Genomic DNA, 22,830 nt, shown 5'->3' on the forward strand with positions numbered 1-22,830 from the left:
TAGGAGCTCCTTCATTCAGGGTCAAGAAGAAGAGATCTAGTAGCTATCATTTATGGCCACTTTGAACAGTTCGCTTTGCTTCTAGTGGCTCTTATCAAATTTCTTTAGGCCATTTTAAAAGCATAACCAAGAGGTGAATCCTAGAAACAATGAGAAAGTATTTGGCACAGATGATGGGCAAGCAAAGGAGATGACAGATTCGGTATATATGGATGTGAAACAAAGATGAAGCGAGAAGAGGAGCGCTCAGACAACCTTCTCTCACATTTACCAACACTAGCTACAAGTTAAATACTTTGGAAAAACTGAATATAAGCTTGAATAACACCATCATGTACTTTCAGCTGCCGGGTGCAAATCCTATGATTTTCCACGGAAGCTGAAGGGGTTTTTTTTTGTTTCACTTGCTGATTCACATCAACATAAATGAGTCATAGCATTAAGAATGAAAAACAAATCAAGGAACATGTGAAGAAACAAGAAAGAAAAAATTAGTTTCAAGAATGACCCAATACAATAGCTTAACAGAATTCATCCTGAAGAAATTGATGACTTCCCCATCTTCATACAAGGAGAAACGAAAAGGAGGATGTTATCTACAGTGTTTGCTAAGAAACTAGTAATACCAACAAAATGTCTTAGATGGTTGATCCAGTACATCTGCATATCTTTGGTATCTGGAAACACAAAATTGGTATGTTAGCATTCCATGAAGAAATCATACTACTGATATAATATGCATCAATCATAACAATTTTAGAGTTTGTAGAGAGCCTAGATGGACAGTCATCAAGTAAGCTTAAGGCAATTCATCAAACTCAAACCAACATGAAACCTTCTCTCTTAGGAACCAAGAGTTTGGCAGCTCGACGACAATACCATCTCTGCATAATGCAGCTTGCTCATCTGATGCACTTAAAACTCCTGTATTTTCTGAGATTGTTCCCCTTAAGACAGAGGGATATAAACTAAGCTTTGACCTTTTACTTCCTTTTTTTCTTTTTTGTTGTTAAGGATTTCAGGGATCAAGTATAACACCAAAATGCAGCTGTATTTGTTACCAAAACCCAATAAATCTGTTTCCACCATCAGATAACAGCTTAAAAATGCTTGAGCATCAGGTCAACACTTTGTCCCTTCAAGTCACCTCTCCTGGCTTTTAATTTGTCTCGCAAATACCAAGCAAGTCAAAACAGGTTTGCCAATCTCATAATGAATAATAGCATAGGTTATGTAATTATACTATTTATTGCAACAGTAGGCAGATAAACTTCAAGAACCATTGGCAAAAAAGAAACCTTCTATTCTATATAAGTAAGCTGATCTTAGTTCTGGAAACTCACATTGTAGGCAGCTAATCATCATGCATGTAAAATTGCAGTTGAGCCAATTCCAATGATCCTCTATAAAGCTCTTCAGTTCAGTTCACTAACCCTAAAACACTGAGAGTTCAAATGTATGAGGGTGAAACACAAACCATATGCATGTGATACAGAAGTACTAATGACTCTTAACAGAATCCACATGGAAAACAGCATGTTCTTGAGTTTGTTTTCTCCTAAGCAAGTGATCAAATCAGATTCATATCTAAATTGTAGCCACTAGTCTACTACCTTATGAATTATTTTAACAATATAGCCAAAAGTTAATATAGGAAAATCTTCCAAGAATGATTAACACGAAACACACCAACTCCACTACTTAGAGGTGGAAAGGGGCACGTTTTACCCTAGTAAACCAACCATGAAGAAAGATCTAGTGCTTTTTTTCAACTTTCGATTTATGGATGAGTGCTCTTGGAGTAGTTGGTCTAGCTCTGAACCTACGTGCCTATGATTTTGTTTCTCAGGAAATTCGCACAGAGGAAGATCCTGAATTTGAGACTTTCTACAACAAAATATTCTCTTTGTTCTAATTTGTGTCTCAAGTGCTTACCTCCAAAAAAAACCTTAAGTTGCTCAAGGCAGTCATTAGAGAATGGAACAAGCGAGTATATGGAAAGCTTAAACACAAGCAGAAAACATCCTCTCTGAATTAGAGGAGCTGGATCACTCAGTCTGTGAATGAAGATGAAGCTGAAAGAGGCAGACAAAAAGGAAGTCTTATGAGCTGGAAGAAATTGCAGTGACTGTGGAAATACCTTGAACACAAAAATCAAGATTTTAAGCATACAATTTTTTTCCACAAGATGACCAATGCCCACAGAAGTACAATAACATTGACAAGACTGAGGTTGAAAGAAAATTGTTTGGAGACAAGACACTGATCAAAGAACACAATCTGAGCTTTTATGAGATGCTCTTTACTGAAAGATAAAAATGTGGGGTCAAAGATTGCAAGTGGATTCAAAGGCCATTTACAGAGGAAGAAGTAGTGGACGCACACAAGCAATTTGATGGGGATAAAGCCCCAGGCACCTGATGGATTCAACATGTCCTTTAAAAAAGGTTGGCCCACTGACAGGACTGATATAAATGAAAACATTGGAACTTTTTTATCAGGAAGGCACATTTGAGAGGAGTTTCACTGCTACTTTCAGAGCTCTCTTAAGAGAAAGAGGAAATGGAGATTAATGACTTTAGACCTATAGCATCCTAGTACCATTAACAAACTCATTGCAAAGGTGCTTGCCGAAAGATTGAAGACATATGATAAGCAAACTCACTACAGGCAACCAAAATGCCTTCATTAAAAGTAGACAAATTTTAGATGTGTCGTTAATTGCAAATGAGTGTCTTGGCTACTACTTGAGAATGGGGAAGGCAGGATTAATATGCAAGTGTAATTTAGAAAACGCATTTGATTTTCTATTGGAAGTCATGACTTGTGCACTTTTGGGGATAGGTGGATACAGTGGGATCCTTACTTGCATCTCTACTCTCAGACTTCATCTTCACATTAATGGAAGCCCCGAAGGCTTCTTTAAGTTTAAAAGAGCCTAAGACAAGGAGACGCTCTTTCTCCTTATCTTTTTGTGATTGTCATGGAACCCCTAAGAATAATGCTTAAGAGACCTGAAGAATTGAGCTGGAATGCAGGGATTTGCATTTCTGGTAAAGATGGCAGAGAAATCTGCTAGACTCATGTTGTTTATCCTGACGACACGCTTCTTATATATGATGCTGACAGAAATTAACACTTGTACTTAAGAGCTATTCTGTTTGCATTCTGGTCTCGAAAAATGATAATATTGTGTGGATGTGTGGACATACTAGGAGAAATATAATTAGGAATGAAGTTACACAGGACAAGGTGAGAGTGGCCTCCATGGCAGACATGACAAGGGAAGCAAGGTTGGAATGGTTCGAGCATGCATGTAAAGAGAAGGCATGCGGATGCGCCAGTAAGGAGGTGTGAGCGAGGTTGGTTGTTGTAGGAGTTAGGAGAGGTAGAAGTTCGAAGAATAATCAAGGGGAGGTGATTAGACAGGATATGACTAAGCTCCAACTTGCTGAGGGCATGACCCTAGATAGGAAGATGTGGAGATCGAAGATTAGGGTAGAAGGTTAGCAAGTGTAGCCAAGTGTTGTCGTCCTTTCGGTAGGAGAGGCAAGGGCTAGCCCTATCTCCTCGTCGCAACCTTATTATTAGTAGTATTTAGTAATCATATAGTTTCTTATCTCTCAATGTGTTTTACTACCTGGTATTTTATTTGCTTGGTATGTTGATCTTTGATGTCATATTTTTCTTGTAACCCTACTTCAAGAATCTGCTCTTTTGAGTCAACGGTATATTAATCTTATCGGAAAAAGACTCTTTACCCCGCAAGGGTAGGAGTAAGGCTTTTGTACATCCTACCTTCCTAAGACCCCACTTGTGGGACTACACAGGGTATGTTGTTGTTATGTTGCCTCTGCCCTATATCAAAGATGCTACGCTGCATGAGGAAATTGATGCATACGAACACCGAACAGAGCCTTTTCGAGAAATGCTTGCTGTATTATAATTAAATAAAACCACCAAGAAGGTGCTGTCAAAAGAATGCACAACCTTCCCAAGAGAAAGAAAGAATTTTTCCATTCTTAAAGGGGTACTATAAGATCTATAACAGTTTCAACATCACTAACAAAGTTCTATTTGCACCAAATATATAACAAAAGTAAACAACCCAACTGCATGTGCTTTGCAGACTAACGAAAAGAAGGCATAGTCTTCAGCTCTGTAAAGAAACTTACCATATTATCTACGAGCAAACAACCCATGCAGGGGACCAGTAACACCACGTTTTTTTCCCTGTGATAGAGAAATAGAAGCACTGGCTTGAGAGATGTATTTCCTGTGATTTTAGCTGCAATAATACAAGTCATATTACTGACCTTTTCACTTTTAAACAGGTCCTCGGCAATTGCTTCCATCTGTTTTCTTTTTTTCTCTTCTTTAATAGATTCAGCAACATCCTCATTCTTACACTCAGATTCTCTGCCATCATGATCACAGATCAACATCAAAGGCTGATATGTAATACAGACTATAAACAAACCAGAGATAGACTTAGCTGCTTACTGGTATGGATGCTTGGAGAATGGAATGAAGATTGCAAAGTTATTCTGGGATGGAGCATTTGCCTATAAAATTAGGTCAAAAGAACAGCAAAAATTGGCATTTAGAGGATAGCATAATAATCAAATCCACTGACCAAAGAAGAAGAGGAACCAAACTGAAAGTGAAGATGCATCAATTTTAGAATTGCAATTCATGGACAGAACTTAATGTTCTCTACAGAAGCAATAAAGTTACAGAGAACTTCCGAAAGCAAAAAAAAAATTTAGTAAGGATCTTCACTAAGCAATATTATGACTACAAACTGATATGCTTCCTGGACTAGCAATCAAATCAAACCTAGGATTTTACTGAACCAACTGCAAATTAGACAAGGAAAACAGACACATGGATCGTCATCATAGCCTATATCAGACTTTTCAGCACCAATTTAGACAGAATAGGACAAGATCAAGCTGAAATTGCTAGCTGGATTCTGATGCTGATGGAAGTCTTATATTTCAGCAACGAAGGAAAGGCATGCTAAAGAAGAAAGTGAAGTGGGAATTTTTCATTCTCTGTTATGAATATACTTCATATAAGACATTGCAATAGATACAAACCTTACGGAAGCGCTTAAAATTTGTAACACCACCATTTGATGAAGAAGAGACTGGTAATGACATGATAGAATCTCTAACAATTAAATCTTGGCTATATATGATATCCAACTTCCCATTTTCCCGCTGATCCGTGATATCTTCTTTTACCACTGTATTATCACTTTCGACACCTAAGCGCCTGATGTAACCACCTTCAGGGTCATGGATGGTAGCATCATCATGTGGTATGTGACCTCCATCGTGTTTAATATGTTTTGTTGAACTGGGAGATGTGTCCCTCGTGGATACCTTATCCCTAGGCATCACTATTTGAACAGTACACTTATCTTCGTTGTGATATTCAACAGATTCTAACTTGTGTATAGAAGTTGTTCCCTTGCTGTCATGCTCTGAAGTTTCTATTGAACAGGAAGCAGCAGCGATGTGATCTGATTTTGTACTTTCTGTTTCGGCATCTGAGTCTGCAACCACCGTCTCATCTGTGGAGCATGAAGAGGTAACGAGCACTGCAGAGGACAATTATATAGTAAAGAACATAAGATAAAATTGGCAGAGAACATACATTCATAACAATGCACATCTTATCAGCATATGAGATAAAATTGGCAGAACACATAGATTCATAATAATGCACATCTTATCAGGCACCGGGTTGAACCAGAATGTCCTGATAAAGACTTCAATGAATTTCTCACTTCTTTTGTAACCTTTTTGCATCTTCTATTTTATTTGCACAAAAAAAATTCTGCCTGTTATGATATATCCTACCTACTTCATCAAAACAAATGAATTCTACTTGTGTACTTCTTGAAGTCAGAAAAGTAAAATAAGTTATCCAGTATCCACGCATTCAAGCATATCTACAAGCAATTTATTTGTGTAAGAAACTTTTTGGATCCATTTTGAGCAAATGGTACACAAAGCAGCTATGTTGCTCGGACTCTTCAATAATGTCAAGGGTGCGTGTCGGATTCGCCAAAAGTAGTGTATTTTTGGAAAATCCGACACGGGCGCGGCATTGAAAGTGAAGAGTCCGCGCAACTTAGCAAAGCAGGGATTTTGTAAATATTAAAAAACTTATTGTGAAAAGAAAAACTGTTGCATTTTTATCTAATATGTCAATCAAAGCTAGCTTACAAAGGTAGTTTACTTTTTCATTTGGAGAAAATAAGGCGACTGCTTCAAGAATCAATTGTCAAAAGACATAACTAACTGCAAGATCAATGACCAATTACCATGGTCATGAGTAGCCAGTTTCTATCTATCTAAAGGGAATCCGTAAGTCACACTAATAATGAATCATCCCCTAGTTAAAAATCGACTCAACCAGCATTAAACAAGATGGTGCAAGATTTTATGAGAAACTCTATTGCACGATTAGTTGACCTTATCAACCAGTCTGAAGCCAAACTCTTAAAACCTCTTGGCTAGTCTAACAAGCAATTTTGACTTGCTTTTGCACAACAGTAGGCACAGACGCACAGTGATAAAATGACCTGATCCTTGACCACCTCAAATAATCATCATGAAGTTTTTTACTTTTATTACCACAGACCAGATTTCAAAATAGCAATCCCCTGCAAGTTAGAGGTCCATATCTGAGCATGTAATTAGTAAATTCAATACATATCATGTTTTGCAATTTGAATCTGCTGGTAAAAGTTTCAAACCAAAATTTAAAGGGGGAAAGAGACTGGAAAGGAGGAAAGTGAATATGAGTGAGCAAAGACGTGAATGGAGAAAATAGAAATTTATGTACATAAAAAGTCAATTGTTATGTCGTGTGCAAGGAAAGACTTAAATTCTAAACTTATACTACACTCACCCGGTGGGGATGTGATAAGAATAGGATCCAGATATCCAGATAGAACCGCAGAAACCAGATCTATTTCACTCACCCAAGGCAAGGAACTTTGGTTAGAAAAAGACTTAAAGTTGCTTGATCCAGCTGGAACTACACATACCACACGGTCATTTCCATTTTTCTCCGAGACCTAAAGCAAATGAAATGAGTTAGTAAGTTTATACATTACTACATACACAATCTTCTGTGGCTCAATAGTATGTACCTTGTATGCAAAACCATGAGCACCCCATGAAACCCCACCACACAAGATAGAAAAGAAAGAGAAGTTGAAACTTGGCAGCAATCACAAAATAGTAAATGCAAAGGTGTGATTCAACTCAATCTAGACTCATGCAGTATATTTGGAGTTGTATGAATCCAAAATCTCATCCGTCTATGTCTAGCCATTCCCATAGTAGGCCATGCTCTTTCTCTCTCTGTTTGGATAAGGACCTCTTCTCTTTTATGCCTTCACTTCTAACTTGATTTGTCATTCCGTTAACCTTTTTCACTTATCCACTAAGAATATGGAATCAACTCAAGAAAATTACCACCACTTTGCTGACTGTTGAGTACACCTTTATATACTACACTCAAAGTAATATATATTCTGGCACAAGTGAAAAAAGTGCAGTTTACCAGTCCAATGAAAAAAGAGAGAAGGACAACAAGGGTGCACTTGAGAGTTAAGTGAGTGACAGTTTTTATTATGCTGGTTTAGGCAATTTGCATCTTCAAAATGTTTTCCCGTTTTGCATTCTCCCCCCTTCCAACAAGCATTCCGATTTATGAACTTGACCCCCTATCCATTCAGAAATACATCATTCAAGAGGTTATGCCATGTACCTTTTCAAACATGCTAGGAGTTACCAAATTAGTTCAATCTTAAGGGGTGAGCTATACAGAAGATGCAGAGAGGAAGACCAAGGAAAAGGGGGAAGGGAGAGCAGCCAACTTAGGACAGACCATTTCAGAAGAAGAAATGATGGCACCCCCAACTTCCAGTAAGGACTGAAACCTGCCTTCAAATTTATACTGCAAAGGAAAGGGGAAAAAGTTATCTCAGTCTAGCACAAATATCTAAGTAATTCTCAATCAAGTCATCTTGCATGACTTGCTTGATGTAATGCAAAAGACTAGCAGCAAAACTAAGAAAACAATCACCTTGTTTTCTGGTTCCAGCAAAAAAGCATATCCTTTCAAACAGCACTCCCGAGACTGAGGATCTACCACTTTCACGGAAACTCCTTCCAGCATCAACTTTGGTGCATGACTGGGTAACACGGCACAACTAATCTTGTTAGCATATAAAAGAGAAATGTCGTTCATGCCATTTCAGACCAGCAAAGCATAATGTGATTAATCTTAATACAGTACTTACGAATTGTGGCTTGGAATATCGGTGCAAATATTTTTTCCTGCAATTAGCTGAAATTCACAGATCTCAAGTTCGAATGGAAAAAATAAATAAACAAAAGGAAAATAACTTTCTTCATGATTGGTTATTGTAAAAGCATGATGCAACAAATCAAAGAGCTAAGGGCTAAGTTCATTTTTCTTTTGTTTTCAGAATGAGTAAAGAGTATCCATTTAACAACTCAGAAAAGGAAGTTATGAGCTCAAAATTACAAAAGGTACAAAGATGTAGGTCCTTGTCAAAGAGTAAGGAGCCACAAAATCCACGAAAATCTTATTAAGGTGCAACAGAAAGCTGAACAAATTCCTCCAAAGAATATACGGATTCTCTTCTAGATAACCCATATAATGCATAATCCATATTACCCATATGATGCAGAAAGATAATATTTTACATCCTTTCTCAAAACAAAAAGAAAAAGGCCACTTTTGTACTTCTTCTCGATGTAATCCCTTTGCAAAGGGTAGGGAGCCACAAATCCAAGAAAACATTTACATTATGTACACTTGTTAAGCTACACCAGAAAACTGAAACTTTAAACTAAAGTTTTGCAAGCTATGTAGGGAATTCTTAATTCCTTCAAAGAATCTTTGGCTTCTTAACCAACATAATGCAAAGAGATAGTATTTCAGACCACACTTGTGCTCCTTCTCGATTTCCTCCTTTCTACAAGAATAGGAAAAGTAGTCTATTATAGCAAGGCTCAATAACTAACAATTTCCCTGATGCAGAGGGGACAGATGATTATCTGATGTTATGGAACATCACAGAAATAAAAGCATAATGATATCATTGATTATATCACTGCAATTATGAAGTCCGCGCATAATGATACCCGCCTGTTTATGTTTGGATCCCTCTGGAAGATTGAAAAACTATCTCAAATCTTCAGAATAATAAAGGGAAAGATCTGACATAATGTAAGGTATGAAAAGCATAATCATGAACCAGCTAAATCATATTCCTCACATTAGTAAATCTATGTGTAAGGATTGTCAGGCGTATACATTTGGTTACAGTATCACCACTTTGAACTACAGTTGTGTATCTAGATATCAGCTACTCTAAATGCAAATAGACATGTTTGTTGGCAAATTTTACTTGCAAAAATCTTAGGTGATCTATACAAAGATTACCTCGACCCAGCTATATTGAACCAAGGGTTTTCTAGCGACAATAGCATCAATCAGGTCATCACTCAGTGAAAAGGAGTTATCTACAAGCACATGTGAGCAGTCCAAACTCCACTTCTTAGTTATACTTGCACCTGCAAGGAGATTGATAGTAATAGGAATATGACATCCTCTGAGCATACAAATACATATAATGAAAAGAATTGAGATTATAATATAATCTAGGTATTCCCTCTACAACAGCCTAACAGGTTCCTTGTGCTTTTGCAACTTTAGACTACTATGATCGTGGCATCCTAAAATGCTTGAAAGCATTCAAGATACTCTGTGTTTGTAAGCACAAATTATATAGGCATTTACTATTGTTTGATAATATATAGGTATTTATTCTTTTAAATGTAACTGCAGTCTACAGTAAATCAAGTACCAAATCCGGTCTCTAGGGTTATGTATGAGGACATATTTTGATACTCTTGCAGTTCTTGGTCCTTTTGACCACAACACCAATAGAAAATAGGTATATTGTATTTGTCACTTAACCACAATTTGTGCATCAAAGACTAATATGATTCTCATCACATCTTTATTTTATTTTTGGCTTCATCATTTTTTCCACCGGATAGGAAACAATGGTTTAAAATTAGCAGAGGAAAAAAATTAAACAAGATCAAGAATTCAACAGATCACACTGGTAATATTATAAGTAGCCTGAAACACAAAAGTGCATAAACTATCTGAACATATATTTATGTACATAGCATAAATGATCACTCACCTATTGATGAAACCTTCTTTGTAATAAGTTGAATTGTCTTTGAATGCTTCGGGGAGCAAATGAAAAATATGAATGACACATAAGAGAATCTGTTTGATGAATATCATCACATCAATATGTTGTTCAATAGGATTGATGGTCAACTAACAAGAGGTACTATATAGGAGGTAAGAGCCACAACATGTAACTTCAATCACCTGTAAGTTGCATTACCAGTTCCAAATGAAACTAGATCGCCATCCTTAAGCATCGTTTCTTTATTTGGAAACTCGTGAACTTTCTCCTTCGAATCCAGATTCTTGTTGAGGAATGTGCCATACTTTGAGCAGTCTCTTACACGTACTTTAGACAGAATATTTGAGGGTTTCTTCAACGACTGATCCAAAGAAATCATCTCATCTACTGAAATCTCCGCATGTATCCTTGAAACTCCTTTATCCTTGTTGACAATGACATCACATCCTGTGAAACAATACATTTAAGGGAAGTCCATGACAGAAGTAATGTGGATCTAAGTAAGGAAGAAGATAAAAATAAATAGTAATAAAATTTTGACACATGTCACTTAAATAATACATCTGATGCAAAAATTCTTGTTCACGCACTTCATTAGCTGGTAAAAAAATATGCATGCCAACTGAGCAAGCGCGGTGTAGAAAAATTTACCTATGAAGGAGGAGTGTGTCTTGAAGGAATTTCGTTACAAGTTAAAGGAAAAGTATGTTTTAAGCCTAATTACAACAGACCATCAGCAAACCAACTATGGCATGTTAAATGCTCTATTGTCATTACCCACGACTTGGACTGAAGGCAGATCACATCAGAAATTGTGACATCTAAGTCATCTCATCAACAAGATTAATCAAAAAGGAAGCAGTGACAGCGCGAGTAACCAAGCTAAGAGAGGAAACTCAAAAGTTACGCCTTGTAAGGAATTAGAAAACATATTAAGAAAATTTTATGAGAGATTTTATGAGAGTGCATAATTGAGAAGATTACCTTTTCGACCCACTTTATATGTACCTTTGTTGAAGAAATAGTAATTATCTTCACCTGTTGCATATACAACGAGCAGTGTATTAGCAATTGATAGTAGCAAAGTTAATAAGATGATAAATCAGCCAGAATTCCAGTCTAAAATGAAACCAACAGAAGTCATTAACAAAATGTGATCAATAAAAGCCATGAACGACTTGCTTCAGCTTTCAACATTAGTAAAACTAGCTCAGACATGAAATTTGGTGTTGTAACTGTGACTAACACAATTGATTGTTCGCACATATGTTTATTCATGGGACATAAGTCCTCAATCAATCAATTGTGCCTCAAAGCCCAACAAGTAGGATCTAAGCTACATTGATCCATATGGTCACCCTGCTTTATCCAGTCACATTCAGTTTCAATACTACTAAATGAATTTGCCTTTTATAAATGGTGGTCCCCAGACCAACTTGCCCACACCTCAAAAAGTAGAGTCTACTAGGTATCTACTAGCTCCTAATGGCACAGTTACCACATAACTCTGCCACTTAGACAGTTATATAATTCATGTAACCTCGTCTGCCACTAGTAGTATTTGAATCTGATCTCCCATGGTTTTCATTTCAATTAATTGATTGTTATGCCAAAACACCTAAGTGCAATTTGTCTTTTAAGGCAGACGTGGAGGTTCTCTAAACCTAGTGTTTCTATAAATCGTCCTATGCTAAAATACAAGTCTCTACTCATACCAAACCTATTATAGGCATAAAATAACAGAAACAAAGACAAAATCCTGGACTCACAGCACAAGTAACATAACTCAGCCCCACAATGGCTTATGCAGACAGGAAGAAATCATCTAGTTTTGCCTACGTTGGAATTCTGAACCCGAAATATCATGGGTTCTCCTCCCCTCCCATTTCATTGATCAATAGGTCACACCCTTTTGAGGGCTTAATATTACATTCATTGATCACTAGGTCACACCCTTTTGAGTGCTTAATATTCCATAAACTTAAAGAGAAAAAAAAGTGATAAATAATTGCTTTCTTGATTAATAATTAATGTCAATCCTAAAAGTGACATTTAGTACCATTGCTTTCTTGATTACTAGGTCAAGTGAATTTTTAGTATCATTGCTTTCTTGGTTACTAGGTCAAGTGAACTTTTAGTATCATTGCTTTCTTGGTTACTAGGTCAAGTGTAATTTTTAAGGAAAGAAACAACAAATAGAGAGAAGCCTGTATAGAACCTGGAAGAGGATCAATAGGAAAAAGTCCCCAAACCATTTTCTTAATTTTCTTGTTTGCCCGCCGATTTCTTCTCCGGCACCGGAGCTTTTTTTCTCAGTATAAAAAAAGAAAATCGGAGTATTTCAAAAAAGTTGAGTGCCTTTGATTGAGAAAAAATAAATAAAGAGGGGTCATGTATTTATAGTGTACGAAAAAAGAAAAAAAAAGCAATAGTCCTTCCAAGTTCCAATTTATACACATTTTTTTCCTAATTAAAAAGTCTAATTAAAATAAATTTTATATTATATAAATTATTATTTTAATTATATGAAAAAAAAAGTTTAATGCAAACATATCTTATGTATATTATTTATGTTACTTTAAAATAATTTATTTTTATTTTTATTAATGTGATATATACAAATAACATGTCTGTATAAAAAATATTTGCAAAATAAATAATAGAACGAAAGTGGTATTACTTCTTAATAATTTTTTGGACATCTTCTTATCAAATTTTAAAAATTAATGTAAGTGTTCAAATATTATGATCATTACATTTTAAACTATTAATTATTATTTCAATGTTTTTTTAATCTTGCTTTTTAATAGTCTTGATTGTGATTACTAATCATTTTGTATCAAATTAATATCTTAACATCTTACTAATCAATATATTGTAAACATATCTCACGTATATATGTTCATTAGTATTGGTGATTGTTTATTCGGTTTTTGGTGCGATGTGTGTTAGAAAGTTGAGCTAATAGTTAAAAATTTATTCAAATTATTATTTTTCATAAAATTTATATTTGAATTGTAATCTTGTTTCGTTTACCTACTTAAATTAACACCTTTTTTATATTAAAATACTAATGATGATTATTTGCTTATATATTTGATACATATTTCATTTTAATTTTTAAAAGTGTCATGTAACACTTCATGTGGTTAATTCTGTATATCTAACCTAATTAGGACATTCATAGTAATTTTGTTTGATTAAATGGAAGAGATTAAGAAGGGTTAGAAATCAAAATTAAAGTTCTAAAATCAAAACTAAATGGGTAAAAAACATTCAATCTTAACTTTTACTTGTTATTAATTGATTTTCAATATTTAGACAATTTATATCGAGATGTGTTTAAATACAAGTTGATCATTAGTTTAGTTAGGTATATAGAATAATATATAGTTGAAATATAAAATTCCTAAAAGAATTATAAAATTTTCGTCAAATTTTATTTATCTTTATTAATTTTACAAAAAGGTTTGCTCTAATATACTCTTTTTTGTTGTTTCTTTTTAAGGCTTTTTTCCAAAACCTGTTGTTATTGGATTTTTAATATTTAGACAATTGAATATTAAGATGTGTTTAATATAAGTAGATGATAATTTAGTTAGATATAGAGAATAATGTATAGTTGAAATATAAAATTCTTTAAAAAAATTATAAATTTTTTTTTGTTGAAGAGACTTTATTTATTATTTTTAAAATTTTATTTATCTTTATTATTAAATATAGAGAAAATGGTCTAAACCCCTCCAACCTATACCCCAAATCTCAACTACACACTTCAACTTCACGGGTGTCCTATCACCCTCCTGGACTATTTAAAAATGAGATAAATGACTCATTAAATGATGAGTTGGCACAGAGAGTGCATTCACTCTCTTTGAGAGAGTAAGAAGCAAAAAACAAGTAAAAAGAATATGTTTATTATATTTTTGTTACAATTAAATAGTATTATGTATTATTTATTTATTTTTATAAGCAAAAATGACACCGTTTTAATTGAGGATATTACTTTCCCTTTCACTTTGGAGAAGAAGAATCAGCAGTTCCAACCCCATCTTTGATGTATGATAAATTTTATATTTGTTAAAGAAACTCATCGAATGAGCCGGCAATGAAGAGGAAATAATCACTGGAAAAGATGAATTCGCCGGCAAATTCAAAAATTCATACTTGAGCTTCGAAGCTCTTTAACAATGGTTGTCCATAGATTTGTATTTCGCCTTTCATTCGTCAAATTTTTTAGTTCAAATCAATTGATTTAGAATGGAATTCTCATAAAGGATTCAATTTAGTCTCTACAAATTAGTAATTGCAAATGAAGATTTTCAGATTTAGATTCAAACCCAGAAACCCACATTTCTTTTTTGATTTTGACAGCTTTGTACGTCAATGGAGTTTTCTAGTTTTTGGCTCAAATTTTCACACCAAATTCGAAATCAATTAACAAGTAATGTGTAGATTCCATACACCAAACTTAATCACACTCACAGATTCACACAAATTCGATGAACACGACGGAAAATAAGTTTTTTCTTCAATTTTTCAGAAATTAATAAAGCCAAGAAAACAACTGAATGATTTTGAGGCAAGTATTATAGCAATCTAAAATTTGATGGATCAATTTGTGTATATATATCGTTTACAAGTTACAAGTTTTAAAAGAAAAAGAAAAAATAAAATAGAATAAAGATGAAAGAAGAAACAAAGAATATAAAAAAAAATCATTGACAACTGGCTGTGCGTGTCCACCACTGCAAGTTATGAATGTGGGTGTTTAGTTTTAGGGTGTTATTTATTCCACTAAAAAATAGTTCAAGGGGGTAATAGGTCCCCTGTGAAGTATAAGTGTGTAGTTGGGATATCGGGTATAGATTGGAGGGATTTTAGACAATTTTCTCTTAAATATACAAAAAGATTTGCTCTAATATAAATTGGACAAATAAATTTGACTTTAAAAATAAGAAGGGAAAAGGGTCTGATATACCTCTCAACTTTGTCATTTAGAGTTGATATACCCTCGTAATGAAAGTGACTCATATACACTCCTACTTATATACAAATGACTCACATATACCTTTTTTTCTCTAACGGAAATGAAAAATAATAATTTCAGGTTAATTTTTTATTATTTTAAAAAATATATATATATATATAATCCCATATGAGTATATTTAATCCTCCTCAAACATATATATATATATTTAACTTTTTTTTTTGTTTCAATGACTAATTTAGATTTATTATTTTGATAGTCAAATTTATTTATGTTTCACTAATATTCTTGTAAAATTTATTATAGTTGCCCAAATTTTTTTCTTCAAATACAAAAATTAAATTACAATATAGACAAAAAAAAAGTAATTTTAAATTCTAATATAGCCACAAAAAAATAGTTTTAAATTTTTTTCTTTACACTAAGGAATGAAAGAAAAAAATAAAATAAGAATAAGAAACTCAAATAATTATAAGGGATAAGGGTATGAAAAATACCAACTTTAGTTGAATTTGCTGTTGCGATACTAAACTTTCATGAGGACCTATTACCTCCCTAGACTATTTAATACCGTATTTTAAACATATATATTTACCCACGTGGACATAAAAAATAATGCAAAATTATAAATAATAATGTGTACATGTGCGCACATATATACCTTTAAAATACACTAGTATTAAATAGTTTAGGGGGTAAAAAATACGGTATTAAATAATTTAGGGAGGTAATAAGTCCTCATGAAAGTTTAGTATCACAACAACAAATACAACCAAAATTGGGATATTTTTCAGATCCTTATCCCTAATTATAATAAAAGAAGTCAAAAAATAATTTATGTATAAAAAAGATTAAAATATACCTTGAACTTTGCTAGAAGAATCATCTATACCCCTAAATAATTTTTAAGAAAATTAAAAGTCAAAAATATAAATTTAAAACTAAATTTTTCACTTCCATTAAATGAAAGGTATATGTGAGCTTCTTTTGTAACGGTAGGGGTATATGTGAGCCGTTTGAATAACTGTAAGGATATATATGAATCACTTTCATAATGAGGGGCATATCAGTTCCAAACGACAAAAATGAAGAATATATGAGGCCCTTTTCCAAAAAAAAAATTGCAATTTGATTTCACTTGAACCATGCTGACCCATCTCCTCCAAAAACTAAGCCATAAACCACCCACCGCCGTCCTCCTCCGCCGAAAAACCACCTCAGCTGAATACGTAGCCTCAAGAAACCGAGATCCCACTTTCGAAAAACTCATGGACAAGTACAAAAACCTCTTCAAAGTAATCGCAATTCAAGACCTCATCCTCGGTACAACCACCAACGCCGCCGCACCTCCCGCCGTCTCCCTCGATTTCCTCAACCGCCTATCCCAGCGCCTCCATCTCAACCGCGGCGCCACCCATTTCCTCCGTAAGTACCCCCACATATTCAACATTTTCCACCACCCTATCAAATTACAACCTTATTGTACACTGACGGAAACCGCCCTCAAAATCACCCAACAAGAGGCTACAGCTATCAATTCTACTTTACCACTTGTAGTAACCCGTTTGGTGCGTTTGTTGTCGATGTCAGTGACTAAATCATTGCCCCTTAGAGCCATTTTCAAGGTTTATAGGGAACTTGGGTTGCCTGATGATTTTGAGGAAAGTGTAATCTTGAAAAAATCTGATCTTTTTGCACTTGTTGATAGTGGGAATGAACCAAACACTCATTTGTTGAAACTTGTTGGGGATATACCGAAGGGGGAGGTAGTGGCTGCTGTTGATAATTGGAGGGTAGTGGAATGTTGTAAAGAGGATTGTGGGGTTGATAGGAATGAGATTTTGTATAGTTTTAAGCATAGTTATCCACCAGGGATGAAGTTGAAGAGGAGTTTTAAGGCAAAGGTTAAAGAATGGCAACAGTTGAAGTATGTGGGGCCGTATGAGGCTGTGGAGATTGGAAAGAAGAGGAAAAATAAGATTGGGATGATGGAGATGGAGAAGAGGGCAGTTGGTATTGTCCACGAGTTTTTGAGTTTGACAGTTGAGAAAATGGTTGAGGTAGAGAAGATTAGTCATTTTAGAAAGTGGTTTGGGATTGATTTGAATGTAAGGGACTTGTTTTTGGATCATCCAGGGATATTTTATCTTTCGACGAAAGGGTATAGGCATACAGTTTTTTTGAGGGAGGCTTATGAAAGAGGATGCTTGATTGAACCAAATCCAGTGTATGAGGCTAGGAGGAAGCTTCTTGATCTTGTTATTTTGGGACGGCGAGGGTTGTCTAGAGGTCATTCCAAGCCAACAGGTGTGAGCCAGGGGGAAGATGGTTTCACTGAGGAGGTGAAGACTGATTCAGATGAAGATTAGTTTACCTATAGCTTGCATCTGTACCATAAATGCAGGATGCTTTGCAATTGCTAAAGGCCTGATGGAAAGGATCACGGAAGTCAAGAGGCTTGAACAAATTCTTAGCAAATCGAAATTGGAGGTAAGGATTGAGAGCACAAGTTATATATTGTTCATTTTATCAGGTAGTTTTAAAAGCCTTTCATTCAAAAGCACAACCATTGCTTTCACTTTACTTTTAGTTGGACCACGACATTCTAGTCCGTGACATTTCAGTATGTTGTTGCCCAATCAATCAACTATGCCTCAATTACAAACTACTAGTTAAGATTGGCTATATTAGTCGTCTATATCCATTCAACTCTCCTCAGGGCTCAGACTCATTTCATTACAATCTTTCAGGAAGAGCACATGTTTTTATACTATCAAAAAATTGAACTCGCTCTTTTCCTGACTTCTCAACTTATCTTATAGAGACAGAAACAAGTTAAATATATCTCATGGCTCTACACAGTAATATCATCTGTTTATTATCAAGAAAGCTAATCTTACCACTTGAGGTCTTTCTAACTTAGTGAAAACCAATGCAACACAAAGACTCGTTGCACATGAAACACATCCTGCATGTATCTGAAACTGAGGTCAAAGACTTAGGGGTCGTTTGGTAGAGTGTATAAAAATAATATCCAATAGAGTGTATTAATAATGCTTGCATTAGTAATGCATGTATTAGTTATGCATAGATTATTTCTTATGCATTGTTTGGTTTGGTGTATTAAAAATAATATGCATCGTATAAAAATATTTATTTACAAAAGTATCCTTCACAATTATGGTGGAAAAGATGTAAAAGTACTTTCGAGGGGTAATTGGGTCTTTATCCATATTAATGCATGTATTAAATCCTTTGCATTACTAGTACCTAGAAATCCATGGTATTAGTAACACACTCCTCAATACACAATAGAGTGTATAACTAATGCAAGTATTAGTTATACATGGCATGAAAAAATGCACCAACAAGGGACTACAAATACATATAATTAATGCATGCATTATTTTTGCTAACACACTCTACCAAACAATCCCTTAATGTTTAGCGACCTTTCAACTAATACAGTGGGATGGTAGGTTGGCTGATCTGTGAGAGTTTGCATATATAGCCAGTTCACGTTGGAAGACAAATCAAGTATTATCTGATGTTATATCCATGTGCCACCTTTCATTGACAGAACAGTCCTAGCAGTCATGTCTTGATTTTTCCATGTTGAAAAAAAGCCATAAGCTGTATATCTGGTTTATTGATTTTGTCTTATTGTTAACCTTCAGGGAGATGGGTCATGTGTAACATTCAAATTGTGTCAGCGGGAATGAATTATCTGCCAATTAGCATAGATATCTGCCTCTGAGGAAAAGGCCGAGTCTCCTTTTACAACAGTGCTGTATGACGGATGACCTGTGCAAGTGAATGTTTGGTTGATAACTTAAGAGAGTTGTTTTTTCATTAGTATTTGTGATCTTTGGCCGAAGCACTGGCTGTAATGTTTGCAGTGTCCTGTTTTCTGAACTTTGCGCAACTCTTTTCAGTTGTTGCAAATCTACTTTGCCAATGTAGATACCAGCTCCACTTGTAAATGCTGGAAGAAGTTGTTGTGAAGGTGGGAAAGCCAGCGAAGGGGATCTGAGCATTCAGATGGATGCTTGAATTCAGTTTCTAAAATGTAGACAGGACAAGTGTCATTGTGCATCTCACTTTGCTCACAAAATAATCACTGTTATGTAGGTGTTAATCTCTGCAAGTTGTGTTGTACTTGACTCACAAATCCCACAAATTCCAGTAGAGACAAAAAACCTTAGTTGTTTTTGCCCATCTGCCCAAGTGTTGTTTGATAGAATTACCCAGTCTCCTTGCTGGCAGGAGATAGCAGGTACCAAGTGAAATAGTCGAGATGCAATCTGGATACCACGTTTATTGAAAAAAGAAACTCTTTGTGGATCCTTCATTCATCCTTGTGTATGAGTTGAGTCAGACGAGTGAGTTGAAAGCTGATATTAGTTGAAGAAGAATGTAAACTATATTTTTGGAATTTAGTTTGCAATAATGCACCATTTGATATAAATGATATTCCACTCTTCCTCCATTCCTTTTTCATACCATGCTTTAAATTCCTGAAATCAAACCACCACAGAATGCATGCTGTCTCTTAGAATGTCAAATATAGTTTAAAGTTTTTTCGTCCATAGATCAGTCAGTTCTATTATTCTACCCATCCACCTCAATGCCAAAAAGAAAAAAAAAAGGTAGAGAACCATGGGCACTGTATGAGTTGATTTTTTCTTAGCAGAGTTATATGCAACATGTTTTTAATTGAGCACTTATTAATGCAAGATCTTCACCTTATGGTGAGGTGACAGTTCACTGAGCCCCCCTTCAGGGTCAATGATGCTTCTTTTGCATCAGAAAAGTTTCACCAAAACCCAAAGGAATATATAGATAACGACAAGCATAGAGACATAAGAGTCACTAGCAAGTGTGTCAGCTTGCTTTCTTTTACTACACAAACATTTTTAGTGCTGTTACATGATATTAGTGAAGATCATTACAAAATGCCCAATGGCCTTCAAAATTTCCAATAGTAGTTTAAACATAAGCCAAGAACCAACCCTTCATCTCATCCTATGTCAAAAACCAGTCCCCCCGAATATAAAATGGATTTCACCAAATCCTCTAATTCCAACTGAACTCATTGTTTTCAACTCGAACTATATATGCATTTACAAGAAAATCACATGTTACTAGTTTTGAATCGTTGAATTTTTCGTAGACATGCTTGAGCCCTCTCCATAACAACATCAATCCTACTCCTCTTTCTACATCCAACAGTATCCTGTCCCACCCTTTGCAGCTTCTTCTTAGGTTCTTCTTTACTACCAAAGCTTCCATTTTTCCTCTTCCTGTTACTTGATGACTCTATACAAATCCTCAAAAACAACAAACTCAACATCAGCACATAAAACTAACAAGACAAATAGAGACAAAAGAAATTACCTTGAGTATCAACATAGGAGGAAGAAGGAAGAGTGTCAGAGTAGTGAGATTCAAGAAAAGATATGAAGGATCTTAGTTCCAACTTGAGATATTCAAATTTGTTAGGATGCTGAGTTTCCAAAATTTCAAGTTCTTTTTTTGCTTCTTCCATTTTTTTGTTTTTTTGTGTTTCCAGGAAATGGAAAGACAGAAGAAGAGGAAATACCGGAAAGTTCGAATGCATTAATAAATGGGGTCTGGACTGAACTACTATTAAAAGCTTTGATTTTAAAATTCCAACTTCTCGTACAGTGTCAACTAGCCATAAAGCAAGACATGAAAAGTTTCTTTGTCCGTTTCTCGATATTATAAACGCTTCTTCGTCTACCCACTACTATTAAGCTTATATTTTGAATCACATTTTAGGGTGTGTTTGGTATGAAGGAAAACATTTTCTGGAAAAGGTTTTTCAATTTTCTCATGTTTGGTTGGGTTAAATGTTTTGGAAAATGTTTTTCAAATCAACTCATTTTCCTCAAATTTAAGGAAAATGACTTCCCTTCAAAACTTAAGGAAAACATTTTCTAAACCTCTCTTCTAACTTCAAACTACAATTACTTTTTTGTTGAAAAAATCAATTTATTTTGTCCCTACCCTCAAACCAGCCTCCCAACCAACGCCCCCCCCCCCCCCCCCCCCCAAAATAAACAATAATTTAAAACTTGTTTTTAGATTCAATGTTTTTACCCACCCTTATCCCTACCCCTACCCCCACCCTCTCCCAAAAATATATTAAATATTATTTTTAAAAGATATTTCTAATTTCAATTTTTTATTTTTTACCCCCACCCACTACCCTCGCCCCCCCTATCAATTTTTTTTTATTGTTTTTAAGAAATATTTTCAATTTCAATTTTTTATTTTTTCACTCCTACACTCGATCCCCCCTCCAACCCACCCACCCCCTACTCGCCACCCCTACCCCAAAAAAAATAATTTAAGTTTGTTTTTAAAAAATATTTTCAATTTCAAATTTTCATTTTTCACCCTACCTTGAACCCCCCCCACCACCCACCTCCTACCCAGCCCCCCTACCAGCCCCCCACCCCAAAAAAAAATTTAAGTTTGTTTTTAAAAATATTTTTCAATTTCAAAATTTCATTTTTTCACCCTTACCCTCGACCCCCCCCACCCACCCCCTACCAGCCCCCGCACCCCACCCACCCACCCCCTACCAGCCCCCGCACCCCACCCACCCCCTACCAACCCCCATCCCCCCAAAAAAAATTAATTTTATTTTTAAAAACTATTTTCAACTTCAAAATTTCAATTTTTCACCCCTACCCTCAACCCACCCCCACCCCACCCCAAAAAAATTTAAGTTTGTTTTTGAAAAATATTTTCAATTTCAAAATTATTTTCTACCCTAGTAAAAATAAAAGATATTTCTCAAAAAAAAAAAAATCATTCATAAATCAAACACAAAATCTTTTCCGGAAAATATTTTCTACTCACCAACCAAACATGAGAAAAGAAGTCAAAAATCAACTTGTTTTCCAGGAAAACATTTTCTAGGAAAACATTTTCCTTCATACCAAACACACCCTTAGTCTTTTGTTTGATCTGTTTGATGAAACTTTAAGCATCTATTTCATAAATAATTGAAGTATAAAAGAACCAGTTTTTGAATTCTTGCAAAACTTCAAATATTAAAAGTAAAATGTATGTCTAGTTTTAAAAGGTCAAGTTTTTTCTGTTTTAATTTCAAAATGTATGGTCAAATGAGAGCTAAATAGATTGTGTTTGTAATAATAAAGTATTCATGGTTTAGATAATAATGAAATAAGAATTTTTATTAAGAGAGTTTAAAATAGGAAAAATTAAACACATGAACAAGATAATGAAGCCAACATTTATTATATAAAATATCTAAAAAGTAATTTTAATCTTAAATATACAATGTAATTTTTTGTCAAAAAGAATTCAGATGAACTCTTTACTCCCACCTAGCTTCACCTGAGGTTTAGATACTTTATCCATTTCAATTTTATTTGTTCAATATATGTTTTTTCAAAAACCAAGTTTCTTAAAAATAAGAAAAATAATTTTAATATAAAAAAAAAACAAGTTTCATAATGACACCTCATACCATCCCCTCAACCTATAGCCCCCACAC

General features: G+C 34.7%; 3 protein-coding genes across 6 annotated transcripts; 1 reads left to right on the forward strand and 2 right to left on the reverse strand.

Moving 5' to 3' along the window:
• Positions 1 to 419: 419 nt before the first annotated feature.
• LOC125822288 (nijmegen breakage syndrome 1 protein) lies at positions 420 to 12,543 on the reverse strand. Of its 4 annotated transcripts, none has more exons than XR_007442637.1 (15): positions 12,507 to 12,543; positions 11,273 to 11,326; positions 10,471 to 10,735; positions 10,274 to 10,362; positions 9,502 to 9,632; positions 8,330 to 8,376; positions 8,113 to 8,221; positions 7,915 to 7,983; positions 6,928 to 7,096; positions 5,103 to 5,581; positions 4,504 to 4,565; positions 4,317 to 4,419; positions 4,176 to 4,233; positions 1,344 to 1,442; positions 420 to 677 (listed from the first exon to the last, which is right to left on the reverse strand). XR_007442637.1 is itself a non-coding variant. In XM_049501675.1 (14 exons), exons 1-13 carry the CDS (start codon positions 12,541 to 12,543, stop codon positions 4,180 to 4,182), a joined length of 1,695 nt encoding a protein of 564 aa, XP_049357632.1. In that variant the 3' UTR covers positions 420 to 677; positions 4,176 to 4,179. The 4 variants fall into 4 exon arrangements, 1 of the variants encoding a protein (XP_049357632.1); XR_007442635.1 differs by having other exon boundaries at positions 1,344 to 1,434; positions 5,103 to 5,608; XR_007442636.1 differs by having other exon boundaries at positions 5,103 to 5,608.
• Positions 12,544 to 16,421: 3,878 nt separating this feature from the next.
• On the forward strand, positions 16,422 to 17,766 carry LOC125822641 (protein ROOT PRIMORDIUM DEFECTIVE 1). Its single transcript, XM_049502064.1, has one exon. The coding sequence runs from the start codon at positions 16,424 to 16,426 to the stop codon at positions 17,645 to 17,647; it is 1,224 nt and encodes a 407-aa protein (XP_049358021.1). The 5' UTR covers positions 16,422 to 16,423; the 3' UTR covers positions 17,648 to 17,766.
• A 2,432-nt stretch (positions 17,767 to 20,198) lies between these two features.
• On the reverse strand, positions 20,199 to 20,833 carry LOC125822329 (uncharacterized). Its single transcript, XM_049501725.1, has 2 exons — positions 20,676 to 20,833; positions 20,199 to 20,597 (listed from the first exon to the last, which is right to left on the reverse strand). The coding sequence occupies exons 1-2, from the start codon at positions 20,824 to 20,826 to the stop codon at positions 20,413 to 20,415; spliced, it is 336 nt and encodes a 111-aa protein (XP_049357682.1). The 5' UTR covers positions 20,827 to 20,833; the 3' UTR covers positions 20,199 to 20,412.
• Between the last annotated feature and the right edge of the window lie 1,997 nt (positions 20,834 to 22,830).

This window comes from Solanum verrucosum, unplaced genomic scaffold (assembly GCF_900185275.1).
Source record: "Solanum verrucosum unplaced genomic scaffold, falcon-dt-bn FXZP01000103.1, whole genome shotgun sequence".
In the NCBI taxonomy this organism is placed as follows: domain Eukaryota; kingdom Viridiplantae; phylum Streptophyta; class Magnoliopsida; order Solanales; family Solanaceae; genus Solanum; species Solanum verrucosum.

Excerpts from the sequence above, each read along its gene's own strand:
- LOC125822288 (XM_049501675.1), bottom strand. The coding sequence starts at position 12,543 with ATGGTTTGGGGACTTTTTCCTATTGATCCTCTTCCAG. Across the intron at positions 7,984-8,112 it reads TGCTGGAACCAGAAAACAAG|TATAAATTTGAAGGCAGGTT; the intron begins GTGATTGTTTTC and ends TTTCCTTTGCAG. Across the intron at positions 4,420-4,503 it reads TTCTCCAAGCATCCATACCA|AGAATCTGAGTGTAAGAATG; the intron begins GTAAGCAGCTAA and ends TCATGATGGCAG.
- LOC125822641 (XM_049502064.1), top strand. The coding sequence starts at position 16,424 with ATGCTGACCCATCTCCTCCAAAAACTAAGCCATAAACCACCCACCGCC.
- LOC125822329 (XM_049501725.1), bottom strand. The coding sequence starts at position 20,826 with ATGGAAGAAGCAAAAAAAGAACTTGAAATTTTGGAAACTCAGCATCCT. Across the intron at positions 20,598-20,675 it reads CTCCTATGTTGATACTCAAG|AGTCATCAAGTAACAGGAAG; the intron begins GTAATTTCTTTT and ends GGATTTGTATAG.